The sequence below is a fragment of the Schizosaccharomyces japonicus genome (genome assembly GCF_000149845.2).
Source record: "Schizosaccharomyces japonicus yFS275 unplaced genomic scaffold supercont5.2, whole genome shotgun sequence".
NCBI classification, from domain to species: Eukaryota; Fungi; Ascomycota; class Schizosaccharomycetes; order Schizosaccharomycetales; family Schizosaccharomycetaceae; genus Schizosaccharomyces; species Schizosaccharomyces japonicus.
The window spans coordinates 3,608,344-3,633,063 of NW_011627861.1; the positions used below are offsets into that span (position 1 = coordinate 3,608,344).

General features: G+C 42.2%; 7 protein-coding genes across 7 annotated transcripts; 2 read left to right on the top strand and 5 right to left on the bottom strand.

The window, feature by feature from the left end:
• Positions 1-416: 416 nt before the first annotated feature.
• On the bottom strand, positions 417-4,094 carry SJAG_03861 (glycine cleavage complex subunit P). Its single transcript, XM_002174953.2, has one exon. It carries the CDS (start codon positions 3,787-3,789, stop codon positions 766-768), a length of 3,024 nt encoding a protein of 1,007 aa, XP_002174989.1. The 5' UTR covers positions 3,790-4,094; the 3' UTR covers positions 417-765.
• A 2,136-nt stretch (positions 4,095-6,230) lies between these two features.
• SJAG_03860 (HECT domain containing protein) lies at positions 6,231-15,769 on the bottom strand (the record flags this gene model as incomplete). The annotated part of the gene is made up of 4 exons (XM_002174952.1): positions 6,231-10,169; positions 10,235-14,126; positions 14,252-15,657; positions 15,728-15,769. 4 exons carry the CDS (start codon positions 15,767-15,769, stop codon positions 6,231-6,233), a joined length of 9,279 nt encoding a protein of 3,092 aa, XP_002174988.1.
• Positions 15,770-16,164: 395 nt separating this feature from the next.
• On the bottom strand, positions 16,165-17,114 carry SJAG_03859 (40S ribosomal protein S6). Its single transcript, XM_002174951.2, has one exon. It carries the CDS (start codon positions 17,016-17,018, stop codon positions 16,299-16,301), a length of 720 nt encoding a protein of 239 aa, XP_002174987.1. The 5' UTR covers positions 17,019-17,114; the 3' UTR covers positions 16,165-16,298.
• On the top strand, positions 17,035-19,635 carry SJAG_03858 (Cdc20/Fizzy family WD repeat protein). Its single transcript, XM_002174950.2, has one exon. It carries the CDS (start codon positions 17,673-17,675, stop codon positions 19,194-19,196), a length of 1,524 nt encoding a protein of 507 aa, XP_002174986.1. The 5' UTR covers positions 17,035-17,672; the 3' UTR covers positions 19,197-19,635.
• A 61-nt stretch (positions 19,636-19,696) lies between these two features.
• On the top strand, positions 19,697-20,957 carry SJAG_03857 (programmed cell death protein). The gene is made up of 2 exons (XM_002174949.2): positions 19,697-20,175; positions 20,255-20,957. The coding sequence occupies exons 1-2, from the start codon at positions 19,916-19,918 to the stop codon at positions 20,811-20,813; spliced, it is 819 nt and encodes a 272-aa protein (XP_002174985.2). The 5' UTR covers positions 19,697-19,915; the 3' UTR covers positions 20,814-20,957.
• Positions 20,958-20,998: 41 nt separating this feature from the next.
• SJAG_03856 (aminotransferase) lies at positions 20,999-22,186 on the bottom strand (the record flags this gene model as incomplete). The annotated part of the gene is made up of 1 exon (XM_002174948.1): positions 20,999-22,186. One exon carries the CDS (start codon positions 22,184-22,186, stop codon positions 20,999-21,001), a length of 1,188 nt encoding a protein of 395 aa, XP_002174984.1.
• Positions 22,187-22,674: 488 nt separating this feature from the next.
• Positions 22,675-24,541, bottom strand: SJAG_03855 (DNA replication factor A subunit Ssb1; the record flags this gene model as incomplete). The annotated part of the gene is made up of 2 exons (XM_002174947.1): positions 22,675-24,460; positions 24,501-24,541. 2 exons carry the CDS (start codon positions 24,539-24,541, stop codon positions 22,675-22,677), a joined length of 1,827 nt encoding a protein of 608 aa, XP_002174983.1.
• Between the last annotated feature and the right edge of the window lie 179 nt (positions 24,542-24,720).

A 24,720-nucleotide genomic window follows, 5' to 3' on the forward strand; every position in this document is an offset into this window, starting at 1 on the left:
ACTCAAATAAAGTTAATTCATGTTTTCGGGTCGTTTTAAACTAGAGACGAAGTAAAAGCTGAAATTACAGCTGGGTTCTAAGATTTAGCAGGATTTAAACAATGTTGTACTGTTTCTCAATTGTTGGGAGTTTATTCATCTAATATAGAGGTTCCTCGATAGTAATATCTTTACACTAAGGTCGAATAGTACTAGGACATTAAAACAACAAAACAGATATAATCGCATGTACTGAAGAACTCAACGTCCCGAGTACTTAAAGAAATAATGTGTTTTATCCCGGAACCGTCTTCTAGCATGGACTCTAACTCCATAAGTAAAAAAGTCCTTTAACACAAAGGCGGCTTTTCAATCTTTAGCCGTTACTAATTTATTTACTTACTAGTACATTTGACCAGTCCAGTTCACTTTCTACATCCTCCTTCCGCTATTCCTGTAGCTCTTATGCTTAATAATAGTAATTTATTCAAGTGTTGAAACTTTAGACAAATCTCTAAACTCGTAAAGGCGGAGAAAAAGAGAATGTATTCATGATATAGCGAGCGAATGATTACTAACAGTGGCAAGATGGAGTGTAAGGATGACCTAGACACCTCTCGCTTCAGTTATACACTCACTCTGTTCATTAGCTGCTGTTGAGAGAGAGAGAGGATTGATTGGTTAAACCATGTGGTTCATGCAAAGCGTCTTCTGACAAATGAAAACAGATATAGAAAACAAGACGGCACGCATTAATCATGCGCTTGACAATGAAGAAACCGCTGTTTAGTTCGCATTCTCCACAGGAGGACAAGTGCAGAACAGATGGGTATCTCCGTAAGGATCATCCAAACGAGCAACTGCCGGCCAGAACTTTCGCTCCTTAAGATTTGCTACTGGGTAAACAGCACGCTCACGAGAATAGGGACGGTCCCATTTTTCCGAAACGATATCCTTCAACGGGTGGGGCGCATTTTTCAGCAGGTTGTTGTCACGAGGTTGCTTTCCATCCTCGATTTCACGAATCTCTTCGCGAATAGAAATGAGTGCATCACAGAAACGATCCAGTTCTTGTAGACTTTCGGATTCCGTAGGCTCAACCATGAGTGTGTTAGCGATGGGGAAAGAGAGCGTAGGGGCATGGAAGCTATAATCCTGTAAACGTTTAGCAACGTCTGTAGCGTCAACGTCAGCGGTCTTCTTAAAAGAGCGGAAATCGACAATGAATTCATGGGCACAACGGTTTTTCTCGTTTGTGTACAAAATACTATAATGCTTAGACAGACGTGTCGCCATGTAGTTTGCATTCAACAAAGCAGCAGTAGTGGCCCCACGAAGGCCACTTTCACCCATCATTTTAATGTAAGCCCAAGAAATTGGCAGAATGCTGGCAGAGCCAAAAGGAGCAGAGCTAACGGCACTAATGGCCTGTTCACCACCGGTCTTCACAATGGGATTACCGGGGAGAAAAGGGGCAAGGTGCTTTTTGCAAGCAATGGGACCCACGCCAGGACCTCCACCGCCGTGAGGAATACAGAAGGTTTTGTGAAGATTAAAGTGACAGATGTCACCGCCAATCTCAGCAGGTTTGCAGTAACCGACCATCGCGTTCATGTTTGCACCATCAAAATAAACTTGAGCACCGTGCTGGTGAACAATTTCCAGTGCTTCCTTAACGTGCGGCTCATAAACTCCGAATGTGCTAGGGTATGTAACCATGAAAGCAGCCAAATGATCGGCGTGTTTCGATGCCTTAGCCTTCAAATCTTCGATATCAAGGTAGCCATTAGGCAAACATTTGACCGGAACAACCTTCAAGCCCGCCATTGCGGCAGAAGCAGGATTCGTTCCGTGGGCGGATACGGGAATTAAACAAATGTTACGATGACCTTCGCCGATAGACTTTTGGTACGCACGAATGACACTTAAGCCAGCATACTCACCAGATGCGCCAGAGATAGGTTGAACGCTCGTGGCATCAAATCCTGTGATGGCTGCCAAATCACGTTCTATGTCGTGGATGAGCATTCGATAACCCTCCGTCTGTTTTGTCGGAACATACGGATGCAGGCTTGAGAAGTTGGGATTAGAGATGGTCTTCATTTCAGTAACACCGTTAAGCTTCATGGTACAAGAACCTAAAGGAGTCATAGCATGAGCAAGAGAGAGATCCTTGGATTGCAAATGATGAAGGTAGCGCATCATCTCGGTTTCCGAGTGATACTTGCTGAAGATTGGATGCGTTAAGAATTCGGATGTACGACGAACACTTTGAGGAATGGACGCATTGCTAAAATCAGAAATGCCAGAACTTTTAGCAACCTCAAAAACAGATCTCTGAACATTGAACACCTCAAAAAGTACATCCAAATCTCGGTATGTTGAACACTCGTCTAGCGAGATACCAACATGGCGTTCATCAATCTTACGCAGGTTGTAACCATTTGCGAGTGCGCTGGCGATGACGTCCGCGGCATAAGGAACGCTAACAGTGAGCGTATCAAAGTGCGCCTTGTTAACAATCCGGTAGCCGGCCTGCTCCAAACCTTTACGTAAAACCGTAGTAGCTGCAACAATGCGATTAGCAATTTTTTTCAATCCCTCAGGTCCATGGTACATAGCGTAAAATACAGAAAGATTGGCAAGGAGAGCTTGAGCAGTGCAAACATTGCTAGTAGCCTTCTCGCGACGAATGTGTTGTTCACGAGTCTGCAGCGCAAGGCGATAAGCTGGGTTGCCTAGCCGGTCCTTACTCAATCCGACCAAACGACCGGGCATTTTACGCTTGAACTCTTCAGTGCAAGAGAAGAAACCGGCATGCGGACCACCGAATCCCATAGGAAGGCCAAAACGCTGTGTCGAGCCAACAGCGACGTCGGCGCCCCACTCTCCAGGCGCCTTTAGCAGTGTCAGGGCAAGCAAATCCGTGGCAGCAGAAACCTTCATTCCACCTGCATGAGCAGCAGCAGCCAAATCGGCATAATCTTCAACGGCACCATCAGCGGCGGGATACTGAACCATAATGCCGAAAGCATCCTTCGAATGTTGATTAATAAGATCAACAGAAAGGTCAACGACTCGAATGTCAATGTTGAAGCCAGTAGCTCTGGTACGCAGGACCGCAACTGTTTGCGGGAAGATGCGGGAATCGACCAAAAACACTTTGCGCTTTTTCTTATCAGCGTTCATAAGCATGGCCATTGCCTCACCGGCAGCAGTGCCTTCATCTAGAAGACTCGCGTTTGTAATAGGCAGGCCAGTCAGATCAATAATCATTGTTTGATAATTAATCATGGCCTCCAGACGACCTTGAGAGATTTCGGCCTGGTAAGGCGTGTATTGAGTGTACCAAGCGGGGTTTTCCAGCACATTACGCTCTATCACCGAAGGCAATTTGGTGTTATAGTAACCCATGCCGATGAAGCTCTTTACGAGTCTGTTTCTTCTTCCGATTTCGTTGGCCAGAGCTTCCAATTCCTTCTCAGAATAACCAACAGGGCCCTTAAACTTAACGGGCTTGGTAGCACGGACGCTTTCGGGGATAACATCGTTCAGAAACTCCTCCAGCTTGTCATAGCCCATTGTCTGTAGCTGGTATTCCTGCTCCTTGCTTGTAGGACCGACATGACGACTTTCAAAAGTGTCAAGAGCATGAAACAGGGGATCCTTGACCGACGGTTTCGGTAATGTGCAGGAAAAACGCTGGGAAAGACAAGACGAGGCCAGCACAGCCGCGTTTGCGTTCGACAAAAGAGCGTTCACACTGCGTAACAAGCGTCTTTGAGGGTAACCGCACGTAATAACAGCCATTGCAGATGCGAAACGCGAATAATGTCTCAAACAGGCGAAAGAACCGCTTTTCAATAACGCGTTAAAACGAATGAAACTACTGAGATATGACGGGAACAATCACAACAGAAAGAAGTAGTGAAACCTCTTTGAGGACTGCTATATAAAAAGAGGGACACACAAGAATTGACTCAGTTAGCTCAAAGAGTACAGAAACAAAGAAGGCACCAAAACCGACACCAGTAAGCCAATTGCGTCAATTTAACGCAGAGAACAAGCAACAGATCAACCGTGAGTGTTAGCAGGTACAGGAAAGAAAAAAAACGAGGTGTGTTTAGCGGATGGAAGATTCGCCCTGGGCGGCATATCCCGTTATATATGATGTATAAGAACCTTATCTAAGGAACTCCCCCGCGTGCGTATCACACGGGGCCATGCTGATATCTAAATGGAACTGATCAGCAGCTTAAACTCGTTTATCTATGTCCGTCGTGTGGGTGCTTCAGTAGACAGTAGTGAGGTCAGATAGATTAGCCTGTAAAACAGCACCTATTTGCAGTCGTGCAGGAATCAGTACGACGAAGAAGATAGATCAGTTACACCCCCTCAAATGGCAGAATTGCTTTAGGGACGAGACTGCATTGGGATGGGCACAGCAAGGTGATTCATTATCAAAATCAGAATTATGAACGCCCCTCAATTTGTAGATTTTCTTTATCGTAATGAATGTATTTCGTCTCAAGCGTTTTGTAGCAGGCTTCTGTGTTTGTATTGAGAATTATTGTACATTATCTAATTGATTCCTTGGGGAATAGGGGGGATTTGTGAAGTGCGATAAATGGGGATAGAGGGGTTAGCCAAAGTGCGTTATAGAGACATTGTGTGAGGTAGTGAGTCACGGTAAACTGTTTAGCGACAAACAACACAGTTTAGCGTCCTGTCTCCTCCACCACCCCCACACTGTGACTGCGTTTCCCCACACGAAATTACTATAAAAGGGCACGGCTCGATCCACGAAAAGCCATCGACGATACTCCATAGGATCATTTCTATAGTATACGTCCGGCTTGGGTTTCCTAACCTAGCCACAGAACTCAACACGGATGATGATTGGAAACACCGTTGCCCGAAGAGTGAGACAATTCTTTCTTCGGGAGGGAGAGGCAGACTCTTTTGGGTTATTCCTCTCCCCCTTCAGCGATGATCTCTTACACCTCGGGTTTCTCGTCCTCTGGACGGTCCCGTCGTGTAGGGCAGCTGGTGTATTCTGACGTGTAGAATTCCTCTTCTTATCGACTGTAGTGGTCATGCTGCTTCAGACGATGTGATGGGGATAATCGGGATAGAGTAGCTTGTGTTTTGGATTTAATTGTTAGTAGCTGTGTGTTGGTTGATGATCTTTGATTTTGGTTTGTCTTCGGTGAGCTTCGTGTTGTCCCTCATTCATCACTTCGTTTCGGAACATTCACTCTAACACTAAACCCTAAGACTTATCCAACGGGAAAACCGCCACAGTACCTATAAAACATCACAACAAATTCTCTTCAATCAATAAATTAAAATCTACAAGCTACGAATGAATGTTTCGCATCGTCGGCCCCTACGCCAATTGCCTAACTGAATAGGTCATAAGAGCAGGGTTCTTTATCAACGAATATCTTTCTCGAGGTCTCAAAGTCCGGAGACTCTGGCAGTGGTTACACACTGAATCAATGTAAGCACCGTGGCTGACCTCTTACTTTTTTGATCTGATGAACTGGGTGCGCGTCCTGGCCTTTTATAGTAGTGGATTTCTGTTAGGGTAGGGTTAAAAGCCCCGCTTCCACCTCATTCTCGTCTGACCGTGTTGCATCGCTTAGGAGTACGGTAATGTGGATTATGTGCTCTAACGTTCGTCGGTATTTACTAATTAAGGAATTTTAACAACGCGTTATACCACCAGAATCTGTAAGTCCTTCTCCGTACATATATCACTATTAAGATGTCGACCTTGGAACGCGTCAGCAGAACTTGATAACTATGTTCATCAGAGTAGAAGACATATTCTAGAGTTTATAGTGTTTATAGGAAACAATTTGAATTGCACGTAATTGCCAAAGTGCCGCCTCTTCGTTAATGTGACGGATGGTTTTTGCTCTTGTTGACTTTCTTGACTTTCAGTCCAGATATATAGATACATAGATACATACAGTTACATACAGTTACATATAGTTACATCCATACATACACTACAATCCCCCACGCTTGAACATTCCGCACTTTCGTCTATAATTGGTTAATTAGTATTCATTAAAACAAACAAAGTTGGACTAGAAATGCAAAAGAGGTTGGGGGAGAAACGAAATTAAAAATAATAAATGGCCAACGGAATTTTTGTTCACGCCTTGTGAATATACGAACGTGTAGGTAAGCTTTTTAATTTGTTTTGACAAAAACATCGAAAAATAAGAATAAGAAAGAGCTTATGCAAACCCAAAACCCTCGGATCCTTCATGAATAGCCGTGAGAAGAGCAGACTTTAACTCCTCATACGAGCCATACTCGGGTAAGTCGAGCTGATTAAAGCATGTATGTGATTGAGGCAACTTTCCGGGAACGGTGCTGTAATCTTTATGAATGGAGAACTTTTGCAGTCCAGTCGTACCCATTAAGCCAGCAAAACCGTTCAGTGGAACCTTAGAGGTACCAGTGACAAACTGAAGCAATTTGGCTAGGTCTTCCTTACCGAGCGAGCGAAGAGCCCTCCAAAACCATTGAATGTTCGACGATGCTGGTGTGTAGTTAACATACTCAGTGTTGTTTTTCCAGTCATCAATGTCAATGTCTGGCAGTCCAGAAAGAAGTAGCTCAAGTTCCTTCTCACTAAAGATACATATAAGACTCTCGTCAATCATCTCGGAAAAGCCGGCCTTGAGGTGTTCCAATTGTTGCTGGACACTGGATTTTAGGTGGTACTCAGTTAAAAGATGAACGTAATCACGCTTATTCTCTTCGGTAACGTTTATGCTTTGACCATTAGGGACAAGGTCAATAACCTTGTGAACTCCGAACGTATCCGTTTCCACAGAAAAAGTCTCCGTAATAACATCAGTGATGTTGTTTTCAAGCATCCAGTGTAACGATTTGGAGTAGTTTGTGTCCAGCGAATCTATATCATTCAGCGAGATAGGCTTGTTTAGCAAAGCTTTATAGACAGCATTGCTGAAATGGCAATCCAGCAAGCGTTCATCAAAAAGAGCTTTTCCAAGTAACCTTCCAACAAATCGAAAGTAAGAAAGATGTTCAGGATTAACGGCAGAAGTCTTATTTGGGTGAAAAGTATTCGGATCAGTAGGCGAAGGCGAAAACAGTGCATAGTTCGGATTCAGCATTTGATGAGTAACAACCTGAAACCACTCCCGAGTGATACCGCCAGCATCCACGCCTTCTTCGCCTTCAAACTTGATGCTGAGTCTTGCATGAAGAAGCTCTTTAGCATCTTTTGCATACAGAACACGGTAAGAATCTGTAAAGACGTGTTCGCGCCTGACGGGAACTGTCAAAGAGCGGGTGTAAAAGGGGTCGTTGTGTAGTTTTTGTAGAAAATACCGACGCTTGTTATCGAAATCAAGCATGTATGAGTTCTTCATTAGTATAGAGAAAGAACCACTCATAAGTGTTTCGTTCTCCCTAACAAGAGTATTCAGGAGTACTCGATATTTGCCAGTAAACTGTTGAAACATATGTTCGATACGGATATTAGTCTTCTCTTGTTTCAGTCGATTAATTAACATGGTAAGGTTAGACACGATCATGAAAGATTCAATTAAAGGTAGAAGAAAACGGGCAATTTCTAACTTCCTGGTGGCATCCGGAACATTATCAAGCAAATTTAAGAGACTTTCCCAAAGTGGAACGGAAAACATTAGATCACATTCATTAACAAAAAGTGCCAAGGAATGCTTTTCACACAGAAATTCAAGCGCCTTTAAATTTTGAAGCAAATTTGTTTGCTCAAAACAGAAACTTGGAACGGATGCAAAAATAGAAACCATTGTCTGTTCAATCGCCAATGAGCCGAGAGAATGTAAGATAACTTTCAACATCTGTTCCACCGCACTGACCTTCATGCTTGATTGTCTAAGTAATTCATGAAGAAATGAGCCAAAACATTTTCCATAAATGCACAAATTGTCCATTGCCCTTAATGCATTCGTGAAAACAATGCTGTTGCAATATTTCAAAGAAAAGACACAGGCCAAATGTTTAGTGAATTTGGGAGAGAATTTTACACTAAACGTGTGTTTCCGTTCATCGTAAATACCTTCTCTTTCCCTTTGCAATATCATACCATCATAAACTTTGGATTGGTTGCACAAAAACTTTGTCACCTTTGATAACAAAAGGGCTAATCCTTCAAGTAAGGTTCGATTAGAAGTGATTCGTTTAGATTTTAGCAGGCTCAGGATGATGTAAAACGGAAACATATGGCAATCCCGAGCACGTCGAGCCCCGTTCTGTTCAAACTTCTTTATATTCACCTTTTCGAAAAAGCAGTTGCCAAAAGTCGGGTTCCACTCAGTTAAATATACCAATAAATCAATGAACTTTCCCAACAAAGATGATATGTTTTTAGCATTGATGTCATTGGAAATGGCATTGAGTGATGTTTTTCGTTGCATAACCCCATTAAAACCGGACTTCAAAGCAGCGTTTCTGATACTTTTTTCTGCTAATTTGGAGACAACGGTATAGCAATTTTGAGCAGAAGGTCGTACCGATGCAAGTTGAACGACGATGAACAGTGAAAGTTCTAATACGTCAAAAAGATTCTGCTTGTTTTCACAAATCTTCAAGACAATATCAAAGATCAAATTTTGGCAAGTACCATCATAAGTAAAAAGAAGTTTTAGAAGCGAAGCGACTCCGGTAATCTCAAATAAATGCAAATTATTCCATGTACGCTCCGGTTTCGCTACTCGGTTTGAATAGGCTTTCAATTGAGGAAGTTGGATATCCGAAGAACTAAATGTCGGAATGATAGGAGACGATACACCATCAACTAATTCTGTATTTCTTCCTTCAGGCGCAGCAGTTGAGGAAGATGCCCCATGTTCAGAAATATTGTCCTCTACGCCGTGATGGATATTTCCACGGAGATTACTATAGGAAGTGATTTCTGCGCGAATGTCATCGGGCAAGGCTTCCAAAAATCCTTCCTCTATATGATTAAGTGGTCGCTCTGGAATTGCTTGTTCAGAAACGTCACGATTAAGCACTTCATCTAATAATTCATCAGGTAATGCTTCCAAAAATCCAGCATCAACATTGTGCTCATTATTTGAACCACCGATAACAGATAACACATTATTGCTAGTAGCATTATGCTGTTCATATCGACAGGGGCTTACGTTAAGAGAGCCTGTAGCCGACATTGATACTTCTTTGACCTGAGATTGGTCTTTTTCTGAGATCTCGTCATCTTTGTAGCTAACAAAGTTTTTAATACCCTTGAACATGTCCCGTTTAACCGCTGATAGGTAATCATAACCATATAGAAACTCAATTGAGCTTTCCCATCTCTGAGGCGTGCTTAAAGGCGTGAAAAATTTTGTATAACTTTCCTTCCCTTTTTGTCCGTAAAACGTGTTTTGGCTTTTAAAGAAGCGACCAAGGTTTTTGGGATACAGCGCCGATATCAGCCATCTTTCAAACTCCCCTTCAGAGATACTTATTGCTTCTGTTGAGATCTTCGAAGAATCAAAGAACGTTTGGACAGCTGCGGTGCCCACCAGTTTACCATCAATAGTTACCCAAGAGTCTAGCCCGGAAATCTTTTCATTTTCGTAGTTAGTCCAGAGCCCTAAATCTTCAGTAATCGGATTTAGGGAGTGATTTTCGTTTGGTGAAAACCGAGATGCCACAGACCTATGCAATAAACAAGGCCGTCTTAAACGAGTGCTTAATCCTGCTGATGTACGTTGAGAATGCCATATGAGAGAGTCACGTCCATCAAGGACTTCATTATTAGTGGATGAAGAAAAGGAACTAGAATCATCATTCTCTTCGTCCCTTTGCGTATTGGTGAAATGGACACTTACATCACTGTTTCCTTCTGACATAGGTTCAGTGACAGCATTTTCTGTGACCATAGGAGTAGAGCTAGCACCGGCAATAGTCTCGTTGTCCGCAAATATATTGATCGTGGAGTTCCCATCACTTGTACCAGTTGCATTGTTTGTGAAATTTACGTCGTCATTGGCAGCAGCCCTAACTTCTGTTCTTGTATAAGCATCACCGTCTTCGCTTTCCTCGCTGCTTTCGGTCGATTCAGCACCCCGCATATTCTCTGCATATGCAGGATATACAACCGAGGAGTTGCTATCGTCATCATCAAGGTCCCTGTCGCTAATGGCACTTTCCTCTTCATTTGACATGCTTCTTCAAAGAAAATATCATCAAAGTCCTCAGAAAGGCTAAAGCTTACAACATTCTGGCTTGAATGGTTTGAATGCTGCGTTGCAGTGGTAAGTCCAAGAACAGAATTCCTGTACACGTTTGGCATATCGTCGTCATAACTAACTGAAGACGAATCAGAGTCACAATCAAGTAACTCCGTATTGCTTGACATAGATACAAAAAGACTACTATGATCAAGAGCGAAAAAAACTAACTGTTTCAAAGGCACACAGATAGTCTTTAGACAGTCGTGTGCGTCAGGATAACTGAGATCGATAGTAGTTGTAGCAGAGACAAGAAGGGATATCATATCGTTGGAAACAAGTTGTTGCAGAATATAACCACAGGCCTTCGACGAAGTTTTCAGTTTGGAGTTTGTAAAAAAACTAGACGGAGAAACCAAACCATGAACAGTATTAGATATACAACGAAGTCGATGATAGCGTTCCGCTTGCGTAGATGGGCATAATAATTGATGCTGTAAAGACGAACATAAATCCTTAATCACATTTATAGTAATGCATTCGAAAACGGCTTCCTCTGCTATAGACGGACATTGGCATAATGCTATCACTACTGCGATTCCAGCCTCTGACAAAGCTTTTAGAAGAGATGTCAGTTTGTCAAGCGTTACCATCGGATAATAAGCACAAATAATTTCTTCTATAATGTACTTCAAAGTGTTTTGCTTACACGCATTCGAAGTACCACTGGTCTTATCCCACGTATGAGGAATTTGACAAAACCATGTTCTGGCAGCGCTGAAGTTGCACAGTAATTCCACAAAGATCTTCAAAATGTACTGAGAGTGAGAAAGTTCGGTTTCGAGTTCATTGATATCAACATCAACGAGACCCGATAATTGAGATTTATCCATCCCTTCAATTAAAGCAAATGATTTTGTTACAGAATCCGTAAGTTCCATAAAAAGCGAAGACAAAAAATAATTTATATTATCATTAATGATTTCCAGTGATGGATTAACGGTTCTTGGATTAGGATAATCTCGCTTCAACGTCAAACTAGTTTCTGCATCAGTCCCTCCCTCCTTTAAAAAGCAGAGCTCTCCAATTACAGAATTTAGAGCACAAACATTTCTCACAGCAAAATATGCAAATGAATCCGTAAATGTTTGTGAATCGACAGATGAGGAATGCGCCTTTTTTGTAAAGTAGTCGTACAGCTCTACACGCATAGTATGTTTCACCATGTCTTCCGTCTCAAAGATATTCCTAAGAACACTCATGAATAGATGCTGAAGTTTTGGTAAACGAGAATTGTGCTGCTTAACTGAGTTTAAGGCATCACCAAGACAATCGTGTATAAAGGCATAAGCGAGTTCCGGGATGGTTGTAAGACGGGCAAATATTCGTAGTAAAGACACTGTTGACAATAATGAGACGTTGAGTTTCAGCTCCTTAGAACAACAAACATAAACCTTCTTTAAATCCTGAGTTTGTAGAATACCACTCTTATGCATGTTTCGAGTTGCCTGTTTTAAAGTTGCTAATTGGTCTTTGAATAGACAACTATCGAGTAGCATTAGACAAGAAGGAACCCAAAGTTGTCGCTCTTGGTTATAGAGTGATTCATTATTTAGCATGAAGATGCAGTGACTTAATAATTTCTTAATCGTGGAATGTGATGCCCTCGGAAATCTTGTATCATTTATAAATACCACAAGGAACTCAAAAATGTTTCTATGCTCCAACTGTAATTTCTGTAACAAACGTTGTTTTGTGAAGTAAGCATTGGTAATATAATTAACGAACCAGATCTTCTGTCCCCTCGTTTGAAAGAAAATATGAGAAAGTTTTGAAAGCTCAAAAGGAATTGCTTGTTCAGTTTTCAAAATATCCAAGAGGTCATGTACAAATTCTGTTTCTCTTTCCCAATGCTTAAGCTTAACTTTTTTCTGCACAGTCCGCTCAGGTAAGAAGGTCAACGTAGATTTCCAGGAACCAGGAGACGAGACGGAGTTCAGTATTAATTCCGAATTTGTGTTTTTGGTTACAGCAGAGAACAGTAAAACCATTTCTCTGTGAAATGGACGAGAGAAACAGAAGCTTTTCGAACTTTTCCATAACTCAAGCATTGTAGGATAATACATCGTTAATAAAGAATCGCAAATGTTCTCATTCTCACTAAGCACTTCAACGCTTTCCAAGTTTTCATTAAGTGTCAAATCCTTCGACGTTCCAAATTTTGATTCCAAGTCATATAACCGAGAAATTACAGACACAATTAGCCTCAAGCAACCCGCGGCTGTATGACTAAGACAAGAGTCTGTTTCTTTTGAGTTATTGAGAAGGACAGACAAAGATAGCTCAAGAAGGTTAAAGATGTACTTAAACGAATCCCATTTATGAAGACAAGAACAGAAAAAGTGGAGGAATTCTTGGTACTTTTCATTCACAAAAAGACTCTGTAACAAAGAGAGAGTGGCAGAATTGTAAGATAGTACAGTAAAGCTTTCACAAGAATCATCACTTGGTAAAAAGCAGAGTTGTTCACGAAGAAAGCTAGCGAGCATCAAACCAGTATCAGTACGCTTAAATTTTATTGTTCCCGCAAACACTTTCCGAGAGCAAAGGTGCACCAGACCAAGGAAGATACTATTGATAATCGATGGAACCGAGGAAAGAACATATCGCAAACTTCTGAATCTTTCAAATCGTCTCAATGAAAGTGAATCCAGTTCTTTATATAACGACAGCATTCGATCTTTTATATCACGCTTTTTTAAACGCGTGCATGTGGCATCCCTCCATCTTTCAGGAACGGTGAAACACAAATTCAATTCCTCTATAAGAAGTGTCTTTCGAACATTTCCTAGTTTTTTTAGCAGAGAGTATTGTTCTTCAGCGGAAAAAACTAGCTGACAGAGATCCATGGTATGGTTACTCGAAAACAGAGGCGCAGAGATAAAATCCTGCAAAGTAGCAATCATTGATTGTAGCTTCACAAGATTTTGTACTTCAGACATCTTCACAAGATTTTCTGCATCTAAAATGCCGTCAAGTAATGACTCAAACCTCGATGATTTGTAATCTCTTAGCTTTGAGTAATCCAAATCATCCAATAATGAAACAAGTGCAGAAAGCAAGGGTTCGACTGCCTTCTGCAAATCCGCATCAGCAATGAGTCGAAGTGTACTAGACATTGCATCAACCGCTGATGAATTAGGGAAAAATGCCGGAAGCTTGAAGTTATACAAGTCAAGAAACTTGCTCGAGAACCCCATTTCGATAAAATCATGGCAACGTGATGAATCAGTTAACAAACCCTCGAGGAATCGAGAAAACACATCAATATATTGCAAGAGTACTGGCTGCGTAGAGCCACGAAGACCATCATCGTAGACACTTATTATTAAAGCATCATTCTTCTGAAGTGTTTCGGGAAGAGCCAAGCAATCAAAATCAGACTTCTGCTTTTCAGATATACTCTGCAAGCAATGTAGGACTTCATCAAAAAGTAAATGTTTTAATTTAGGATGATGACATATCAATTCCTCATAGCAATTACCCAATACGCCAGCAAAGTCGCTATCAAGTAAAACTTTACAATGACTTTCGCTGTAAAAGGAAGAAAACAAATATGAAAATGGGTTCGCGCACTTAAAAAGTTCAAAACCAGTTTGATTTAAGCAAATTGCTTCAAAAGCTGTGGGAAGCGAGAGAAATAATGATACAGAAGGTGCCGCATTTTTCTTTATGGAGGCAAAGAACGAATTCGGAAGGCCAGCTTCATAGAGAATTGAATATGCCGTTGGCTCATTATGAATAAATGCAGACATGATACTGATTGCAAGTGCATGATTTTTTGCACCAAAATCACTTGCGAAGTCCATTATAGTCTTTAAGGTTGCAACGAGTGATGTTTCAATCAGATTTCGAAACTCAAGCAAACCACCGGAGCTTTGGATAAGATGAAGAATAAACTTGAGCATGTGTTTTATACACGAAAAGTTTGCGTAAGGAATAGAGTAATCCATGTATGGCTTCGTTGCGACATTTTTTGACGAGGAAGACAAATTCGTTACCGCAGAATTAACTTCAGAAGTGACGCGCTTGACAAGATAGCTTGTTCCTTTCGCTTCAACGAACAAGGCAAGGCTGCTGTGAAGGCATAAATTAAATGATCCAAGATTTCGGTAACCCGCACCGTAATTCTTAGAGCACTTGCACGAGTGTTATCATAAACACTGAGCAACGTTTTCATGATCAGAGGATTGCAGAGGGCTACACCCCCCGGTTGTGTTGACGATAGAAAATCTATGTAATTGAAAACCGTAATGGTAAAATCGTTTGAAACAGCTGGTTTGTCAGAATCTAATGAAAGAAGTACATTCTTCAGTATTTTATAGAAGCATCCGTGCGACATGGGAATATTCAAGGCAGTAAGAATATGATTTTTGAGAAGCGGCCGATGTTGTGACATTGCTACTAATAACCGTAACGCATCGTCTTGCAACGTCCCGATCTTTGAGTCATTACTGCTTAAAATGGAAAGCACAAACGCAGGAAGATCCGAATGATGCACGCTTAATAGAGACTGAAACTCAGTTTCGTTTATGACATAGGCAATGGAGGCCAAACTAAGCATGCCAATACGGATCATCCGCAAGAAGTCCCTATGATTTCTAAATGCGCGCATTTTTCTCAAAGTCACCAAGAGTTCATACTGCCTTTCTGCAGGAATGCGGTGAGATGAACAGATGTCTTGGAAGTAACCTTCTAAAGAGCGCGATTCAAATATGGAATGATGGAGATGTAATTTTGAGGTTCTAGAAACGCAGCGCTGTTTTTTTCGCCTTGCCTTTTTCTCCGTTTTTGACGAGTTTTCGTCAACGCAAGTTTGGACCTCAGGATAGAAAGTAAAGGAGATCTGTCCCCACGAAGAGAACTGAGCCAGATCTTCGTCAGCTATTAAGTCAGGAAATGATTCTGAATCCTCGTATTGACAAGTGTCTGGAAAACAGAGAGAAAGCAATCGTAATCTGTCAATGGGTAGCTTGTACGCTTTCTTCCCAAATTTAAGTCCATTTGCATGTTGTCCGATGCGAAGAACAAGCTGAAGGGTGTAATATAATACGTCGTCGTCAGTGGTCAGCAGCAAATCCGTCAGACGATCTGAAGAATTGAAGAGAGTGCGATTCGCACAATGATCCATGAGAAAGGACACGAACTGTAAAATTATCACAACGATCTGTTTTGCCTTTTCCGAGAATGGGATTGTCTGAGCAGCAAGCAGACGATGTTCTTCAATGACCTCCCGAAGGATCTCATCAAAAAAGTTTAGAACAGGAATCCATGTGTTCAAGTCACCTCTAGGATAGCACCAACCAGAGTTTTGGAATTCATGAAGTTCTTGCAGCAAATCAATTCTGTTTTCCAAAGCACTGTTGCTATCCTCGAATCTATGAACTAAATCCGTTACAATTTGAGGCTGTTTAAGGACGTTAGCCACCAAGAAATGAAAGTTGTCTACAGTCTACAGTAATAGAATTGTTACTTACAGCATTGAATGATCTATTTCTGGAAGATATGTTAATCAACATATTCAAAATATGTCAACATTCGCATAGAAAAAGGACTCAGAGCGCTAGAGCGCTGTCGGTAACGAGGAACTTGAGACTGGCAGTCGATCCCGTCGTTTTCAAGACCAATTTTCTTTCAAGATACAATATATTGTGCTTTTGTGTGGTGAATTGCAGCAGCATGCACCCACTGTGTACATCGGCAAGTGGCTAAATAAGCTTATAGTGTCCACGTGACAATTTAAGCGAGTGGACTATACCCGGAAAACATCGCCGAGCACCCGCAGCAAAACCAAGCCAACACGGGAAGTAACAACAGCATAAACACCCCCATCTGCAACTAACCAACCGCAACTATGCAATGGACTGAAGACTAGGACCCCTACCCCGCTCGTATCTTAATTTACATACACACGTGGCAAATAAGGTTGTCGCATAAATCCACCACGTGCATTAGCCGACTGATGACGTACACTAAACCACCGCGCTTAAAAACTTACAAAAATTCACCAAAAGGAAGAAACTTGTTATAGAAAGCAGAGTTCGACACCTACTTTCTCATGGAAGAGGCACGACGAGCCTTGATGATCTCCTTCTTTTGCTTTTGCTCAGCGACACGTTGGGCCAAAAGTTGAGCAAACTCAGCAGCAGCCTCACGGTTCTTCTCGGCTTGTCTGCGCTTGAGAGCGAAGCGGTGACGCTTGTGTTGAAGGGTACGGGGAGTGACAAGGCGTTGGATCTTGGGAGCCTTGGTGTAAGGCTTCTTGCCCTCACCCTTAGGTTGGACCTCACGGCGAATGACGAACTTGCGAACATCATCTTCCTTGGTCAAGTTGAAGAAGCGGCGGATCTTGCTGGCACGCTTGGGACCGAGGCGCTTGGGGGCAGTGATATCGGTCAAACCAGGAATGTCTTGCTCACCTTGCTTAACAATAGAGAGGGCAAGAACAGCCAAATCTTGGCCAACAATGCAGCCACGGACAGACTTGCGCTTGCGCTCACCGGTACGGCGAGGGCGGTAGCAAGGGTGACCGGCACGAAGCAGGAGACGCACACGGTGAGGCAACAAGACACCCTGCATCATGGGGAAACCTTGCTTGTCATTACCACCGGTGATCTTGAAAACGTATCCAGCAAACTCGGGACCAACAGAGTCACCTGGAACTTCTTGGCCCATTCTCTTCTCCATGAACACGCGAAGACGACGCTCATCGTCAATCTCAATCAGCTTTTGAGTGCCATTTGCTGGATAAGAAATGTTCAACTTCATTTTGCGTTGAGGTTCCCGACAGGTGTATGAACTCTGTGTTGGTTACTACAAAAGTTGTGGCAGTCACGGCATAAACGAAGTGACTGCTAAATTTTCCCCTTGGTCAGGAACACAACCACCATCCTTTTACCAACATGTGTTAGGAAAACAGTGGAACTTAGTAGTGGGATTTAGGCATTGTTAGGGTAAAGAAGGGCATAAACGATTTTCTAGTGTTCCGTTTTCGTTATTTTTTACCAAATCTGTGAGTTTAAGATTGAAGAACGGCGATGACGGGAGGAGTATCTCTATCGTGAACTTGTAAATACGACAAAATGCATGACACTGGCCGAAACATAAATGCAACTGTTAGTAAGTGCTAGCACTGTGCTTTCTATTTTAATTATGGAACTCGTGTCACTGCTGTTGAGTTGCCCGTTTTCTACAAGCACTGACAATGTGCTTTAAATTGATTCAATTTCTGTGCCACCAACGCGGTATATGTTGTTTCAATGTCTTCCGTTTATAAGGATTGACATGGTTTCAGGTGCTTCTTTAAATTGTTTGTTTACGTTGTTTACGAAGTTAATAATCACAGACGTGAATGATTAAAAGTAAACAAATAAAGGCATATAATCCAGGTGCTTTGTGCTCGTGGAACTATTTACCACAATTATGGAATTGAACAACGGGGACGCTGCCGCTCATGATACATATGTTGGTACATCCACTGAGAGAAGCAATGAGGAATGGAAATTAAGAAACAACCGATTTGGCATGCTGAAACTTCCTAGCACGCCTAGTAAACCTCGGTCCTCACCCATAAAACGTTCTGGTTCTTTTATCTACCCAGCAAGCGATCGGTTTATACCGTCCAGTTCGAGCTCCGGTGCTTTTAGAATGTGCAGTCCAGTCAAACGACAGTTTATTGGGGTTAAATCGAAAGCAAACAAAACCGCAGATGAATCGGACAAGCATGAGCCCTTGCTTGCTTACGCTCTTGAGTTGGACGCAGAACCCAAAGTATTCTCCTATACACCGACTCGAGCAGAAGCAAATACCCGAACGCTTCCTAGCAGGCAGAACACTCTGACTCCGAAAAAAGAAAAACCCGTTTCGCTGCTGCCTTCTAGAATTTTGGATGCCCCTGGTTTGCGTGATGACTTTTACACAACTGTGCTCGCATGGTCTCCCGTTGGTGACCTGGCGGTAGGGTTGGCAGAAAACGTTTACTTGTGGAATGAATGTGCGGGGCCCTCTTTGCTCAGTGAGGGAAATGTCTGTGATGTCAGCAGTCTTTCGTACTCGTATACTGGTCAAATTCTAGCAGTTGGTCGCGTCGATGGAACCGTTCAGCTGTGGTCAAAAGGTGAATCGCGACCCCGTATAACGATACGGCAGCCTGGCGATGTTGGATGCATGGCTTGGCAACCTTTGCCTGGGGCCCGTCGTTTGCTGATTGGAAAAGGAACTGGACACATCTTACTGTACGACATCGTTTGGGGGAAAACAATTAGCAAACCCATTTTTGTTGGTGAAATAACAAACGCACACGAAGAACAGGTTTGTGGACTAGCGTGGAACCACGATGGTACTCAATTTGCTAGCGGTGGAAACGATAATAGGGTTTGCCTATTTAACAACGAGGACTGGAAGAAGCCACTTTTTGTATGGCGACATAATGCCGCTGTAAAGGCTCTTGCTTTTTGTCCCTGGCAAAAATCTTTACTTGCAACGGGTGCCGGATCGCACGACAAGTGCATACGGTTTTTTAATTGCTTCACAGGAAAAAAAGTGAATGAGTTATATTGTGGAGCTCAAGTTACTTCAATTCTATGGTCGCCTCGACATAAAGAATTCTGTGCATCATTTGGATATTCCCTTGAAGATGTCGAACATCGGCTTGCCGTTTACAGTTGGCCGCAACTTCAATGCATTGTTTCCGTCCCTCCGACTTGGTCGGATATGCGAGCAGTTTATGCCATCAATACGTCCAAGCTAGATGAAGAGTCTGGTGCTGTCGAGCCCGATTGCACTGTAATTGTGGGCAGCAGTGATGAAACTATTAAGTTTTTTAACCTTTGGGGTGATGGACATTGGCACAACAGACGTGTCATTGCCTGGCATGGTATTTTTGACAGTAAGATTTTAGAAATGATGGAAGGTATTGACTCCGAAAATGGCTTCCAAATTCGATAAATATTTTTTCCCCTAAAGCTTTTTTTTCATTTTATTTTAGCTAGTGCTTTTCCTAAAATTATCAGTCGCTGAATGTGGTTTTCTAGCACTTGTCCATCAAAGCTATCTGAGATTCGAACAATAATAATAACAACCTTGCGATTTTTGAGGAGAAGAGATCTTTTACAATTTCTAATAAGTAATCTCAATTCTGCGTTTCTCTTGTTTGTTCGACAGTGCGGGGATATTTTACTTCAAGCATTTACGAATGATGAGTTTGCGTAGTTCGAAAGATTTGAATTTTCTTAATAATTTCTAATTTAGTTTTTAAGAATGCTTACATTTCATTAGGTATTTCTATTTTTTTATATCCGCGTTCTTAAGAAAGGTATCGAATTATATAATCAAAGAATTAACAAAATAAATTTAATTCATAAATAATTGCTGTAACGACTTAATAACTCGTAAAAGAATAATAATAGATGTCTTTTTAATATTAAACTATTTAATTAATATTCTCTATAAACGTATTTCATTTATATGAATGTATGAAATAGCTCAAAAAAAAAAAAACAAAAAAAAACCTAACTGGCAGTTTCGTTACAGAATAACTTTTATATTCCTCTAATCCAATTATATTCACTATCCTTATTATCATTAAACGAACAACAAGTTTCGCGAGAATTCGTTTATGAGTGTTACCATACGAAACTTTTCCTTCTACACAGTAACCGCAAGTTATGTCTACCATTGATCTTGGTTTTGTTTGCGAGGATCATCTCAATGAAGATGATCTTAAGGATTTTGAATGCAGCCGTATGGGTGGTCCGGCTCTGTTCCTGAAACCTATGAAGGATCCTGTTTTGTGCAACTGTGGTAAAAAGATGCAGTTACTGCTGCAATTGTACGCTCCGGGACCCTCAGAATCTTCCTTCCACCGCTTCATCTATCTGTTTTTATGTCCTAACGGTGCCTGTCAAACGACTGGATGGTCTAAAGGGTATGTGCTTAATATTGATTTTTTTTCAAAGATCTATTTTATTTTGATAGGCCACCGTTCTTTATTTAACAATTAGTAGCATTAAGGTTCTTAGTTACCAGACGACCGAAGAAGATGACATGGCCGGTTTGTTACTCGATGCTGACTATGTATGTCAATATTGTGAAGCAAGAGAAATTGAAGTCGATAGTGAGCCTGGCAAAGAGGCAGAAAAAGCGGAGGATATCGACACGAGCAACATCAAAATCGAGGAGAATGATACAAAGGAACAGTACACTAAAGCTCAAGGCGATGTTGCGTTTCTAAAATTTCAAAAACGTCTGTCTCGTGAACCCGATCAAGTGCTTCGTTACTATCACGATCGCAACAATGACGATGCTCTGTGGTGCAGTGAAAATGGAAAGGTCACGGACATTCCAGCGTGCTCTTGTGGTGCTAAAAGAGTTCTTGAGTTACAGGTTCTCTCAACTATTCTCGCTCATCTAAACATAGACTTCTCACAAAAGGATGCACTTGACTGGGGTATTTTGAATGTCTATGTTTGTAGTGCATTCTGTGATAAAGCAAATTCCGAGTATGCAGAAGAACTCTGCTGGCGTCAAGAATTCTCTTCTCAAAGCATCCTGTCCGTCGAGTAGATTTACTACTCGGGCTTTTTCACATACGACATACCATTTAGTACTGGTTATATTTTTAGTTTAATAGACGAAGGTTGGTGGGGAACAATTGCTTTAAAACAAAACGTAAATTAATGAATTGGTAACGTAAAACTCACTGTGAACATTTTCTGTGAGACAGTTAAATCATCTAAGAACTGATCTATCTAATTGACACCGCACAACTCCTTAAGAGCGACAGCAACCCTCTCATAATCCGACTCCTCCATAAAAATACAACCACAGATACGAGTGTACCACTTCCCCTTATACTCACAAGTCCGGACAAAAGTGTTGTGCTTTTTCCAAAATTCTTCAGTCGCCAAGGCAGGAACTTCCTTAATGGGCAACTCCACATTCACCATTGACAAAGGAAACGGCGCCGGTGTGAAAGGAACACCCAGTGCATCCGCAACAATTTTTGCACCCTTGTTTGCGATTTCGTTCGTATAGCGACGAATGGCTTCCTCACCAAGTGTAGCACGGAAATCCAAAGCACCCTCAATACCTAAATATTTGGCAGAGTCCATATAGGTGGAAAATCTAAAGCGTTCTGCAAATGGTGCAGCGGGCTTTGCATCTTCTTTTCGATAGCCATAGCCGTAAGAAAGCGGTAAGGGATCGATAAGTGAATGGTTTTTCTCAGAAACGTACAAAATCGTCGTACCAGAGGGAGCAAACAACCATTTATGAGTATTCGTAAAGAAGAAATCCGGTTGAACCTTGTCCAAGTTTAAGTCCAGCAATCCAACACTATGAGCGCCATCAACAACACTGAGGACATTGTACTCGCGACAAAGTTCGACGACCTTTTCCCATGGCGTCAGTACTACCGGCATAGAGCTGATGAGATCGAACAAAAACATTTTTGGGCGGAAGGCCTCGAATCTCTCGCGAACCGTCTTTAAGAATTCCTCTCCATCAAAATCGACATCAACATCAATAAGTTCAATTTCAACTCCATAACGATCGCGAACGTAGTCTGCAGCAAACGAACAAGTAGGATAAGCCAAACTAAGCATAAGCAGACGATCCCCTTGCTTCCATGGATGTGTCAAGAGAATTGTACTTACAGCATGAGTCGCTGTGCCAACAAATGCAATGTCACTCTCCTTGGCACCCACAAACTCAGCAACTCTTGAACGAAGACGCCTCATTCTCCGTGGAAGCTCATATAAAAATCCAAGGTCCGTATTTTTCTGAGAAACTTTCACGGCTTCCTCCGTAGCAGCGAATGCTTGGCGACAAACGGTACCAAAGGATCCAGTGTTGGCGCAAACAACATTATCGTCAACAAAAAACTCCTTTTTCAAGGCATGGCCGAAAACAACTGCTTTTGAGTCTTTTCCTTCCATGGCACAAAATTCTTAACTTTTCAGACGTTGCTGCACTCGATGACAGGTAAAGCGAAATTCAAACACCAACGCTAACGAAAAAATTGTGATATTTAAAGAAGCGAAGTTCCATGCGATTTTAATCAATTAAAGACGTGTTGATCAAGATCGGATTAAGTGTCAACTATCGTTGCGTTGACGGTGGTCCAGACTTTTGATAGGGCATTCTGTTTAAACGAATTTGTTCAAGAAATCATAAAGATGAAACTCGAAAGCCTGAATTTAGCAAAAAATGTGGTAGATTCATGGAGGATATCAATAATAATTATGTTTGGAAAGATAAAAATGCGTTTTGAGCAGAATACCTTACTAAGACATTCTTTCTTCATAACTCAGCATAAACATCCGCAAGCCTAACGACCCTTACGGGATTGACTTAACGTAGAAAATCGTTTCTCATAAACGTATTTGTATATTCAAAAAAGGAAGGGTAGTCGTAGTGAAAACAATTAGGCGGATTTAATAAGATCAACCAGTCTTTTGGACTCTTGCTTCCAATCGATATTACGCACCGACATAGCAGTGTAGCGCACACGCACTTCGCCCTTGAAATTGTCTTGCTTTGCACGACATTCAAACACGTATGGCACATAGGAAGCGTCAGACATAACAGAAGTGAATTCGTTCTCGTCATTTTCTTGCATTGCGTTCAGCTCGTCTGCTGTCTTGCCCATCAAGATGCGACCAACATCATCAAACACATTTAGCCAAAGCTGACCAGTGTGATCGCCAGCTGCGATCGTCATGATATACCGGTAATGAGGAGCCTCATAGTCTTTGTTGCATTTTTCACAGTGCCAGGAGCCGCCCTGGTCAAATACCTTTTTGTTACAGTCGGGGGTCGGGCATGCGGGGTATGATATATTTTTTTTGCGAATATACACGACAGTAGCTTTTAGAGAAAAGTAGTCGGGTGTTTCCGACATGCCAAGGTGCTGTGCTTGCACCTCGGCCACCGTTTTCCGCTCGGCCGTGCGGTTTGTGCCACTGCCCACTGTTGCAGCCGAAGAATGCTTCATGAAATCCTGAGCACGCCCTTGACCATCATACCATCCTTTTAATGTGTGGGCCTCAGGAATATCCGGGTCCGTCGTCATTGTACTGCTGTTCAGCATAGACAGCGACCGACCTTGAAAGTCGTTCACTTTTACGCCCTTGAAAGCGATAATGCTTTCCTCAGGCACACTAAAGTCTATTGCCTGCTTTCCCCAAACCGTCATGCGCATTTCAAAGCCAGACTGGTCGACAATTGTAATGTCACGTTTGTCAAAACCACGAGAAGTGGCACGACTGGTAATTTGCTGCACAGGTCCGATATTTTGAAGGACACCGATGACATCGATTATGGCATCTTTTGCAACTTTGCCCACTTCTTCAAGTGTGACAAAGTTAAAACGAGCCATAGGAACAGCGTTTTGATCCTCCGACTTTTTAATCTCGGTGTCACGTTCGAACATGAGTTCGTACTCGTTTTGAACATTCGAAAACTGCTTTTTGGCAATATTGACTCTGCATTTGGAAATAAAATACACCTGTCCTTCTTGAAGGATATCATAAAAGGCGTCCACTTGTTCATTGAAACCCGTAGCACGGATTTCACCGCTTTCATCCAACAAATTCACACTAAATAACTTGCCCTCACCTCTTTGATTGTGCCAGTGTTTGATTTCAGACTTGTTTGTGACGCGTGCCCGGATGGTCCACTTGTTTTGATAGGGAGAAAGACCCTCGATTGGATAAATGATGGTACTGAGACCACCGCCTGCACGAACGGCATTCCGTTTAGCCGCCGGAGCAGGTGCATTGTTCATAGGAGGCGGCCGGTTACCGTAAAAGCTGGATGTGCTTGACGACTCTGAAGGCGGTTTCGATGCGTTTTGTTGCTGCTGTTGTTTCAAAACATCTACGGTTTCCAGACCAGCTGGATTGCCAATTTTCTCACTGATGCCGAGTTCAGGCAGAACGTTTAGTCCGAGAACGATAAGGATTTTGCGCTCCTTCATCACATTGACTGTGAACTGGGTCAACTGGACAAAAGCTCCCTTCACGAGCTTGTTTTCCATTACAAGATGGTTTAGCTGTGTACTTAACATGGATTGGGCATAGTTTTGAGAGTCTGAAAACACAACACGGTACCGCTTAGGAGCACCGGAGGTTGGGTTTGAATTAAGCTCTTTTACCGTTAAGACCTGTAAAACTGGGTTCGCAGGGAACTCTGACGGGTCTGATGTCGTACTACAAATATTAGCAACAAGTGATGAAGCAAAACACTTACTTAATTTTGTTTAATGACCCTACAGACAGTCTGTCAGCCATTGTATAGTTTTTCCTATGTATTTGGTTAAGGATAAGGTTCAAAGACGGGGTCAACGCGTAGTAACGCGTCAAGACGCGCCCGCGCTGCAGTTCGCTGACGCGTGTACGCGATTGCATCTGTGTACGCGTCTAGATGAAAAAACGCGTCGCGTCGCACTTTTGCGCCACGCGTCGCGTTT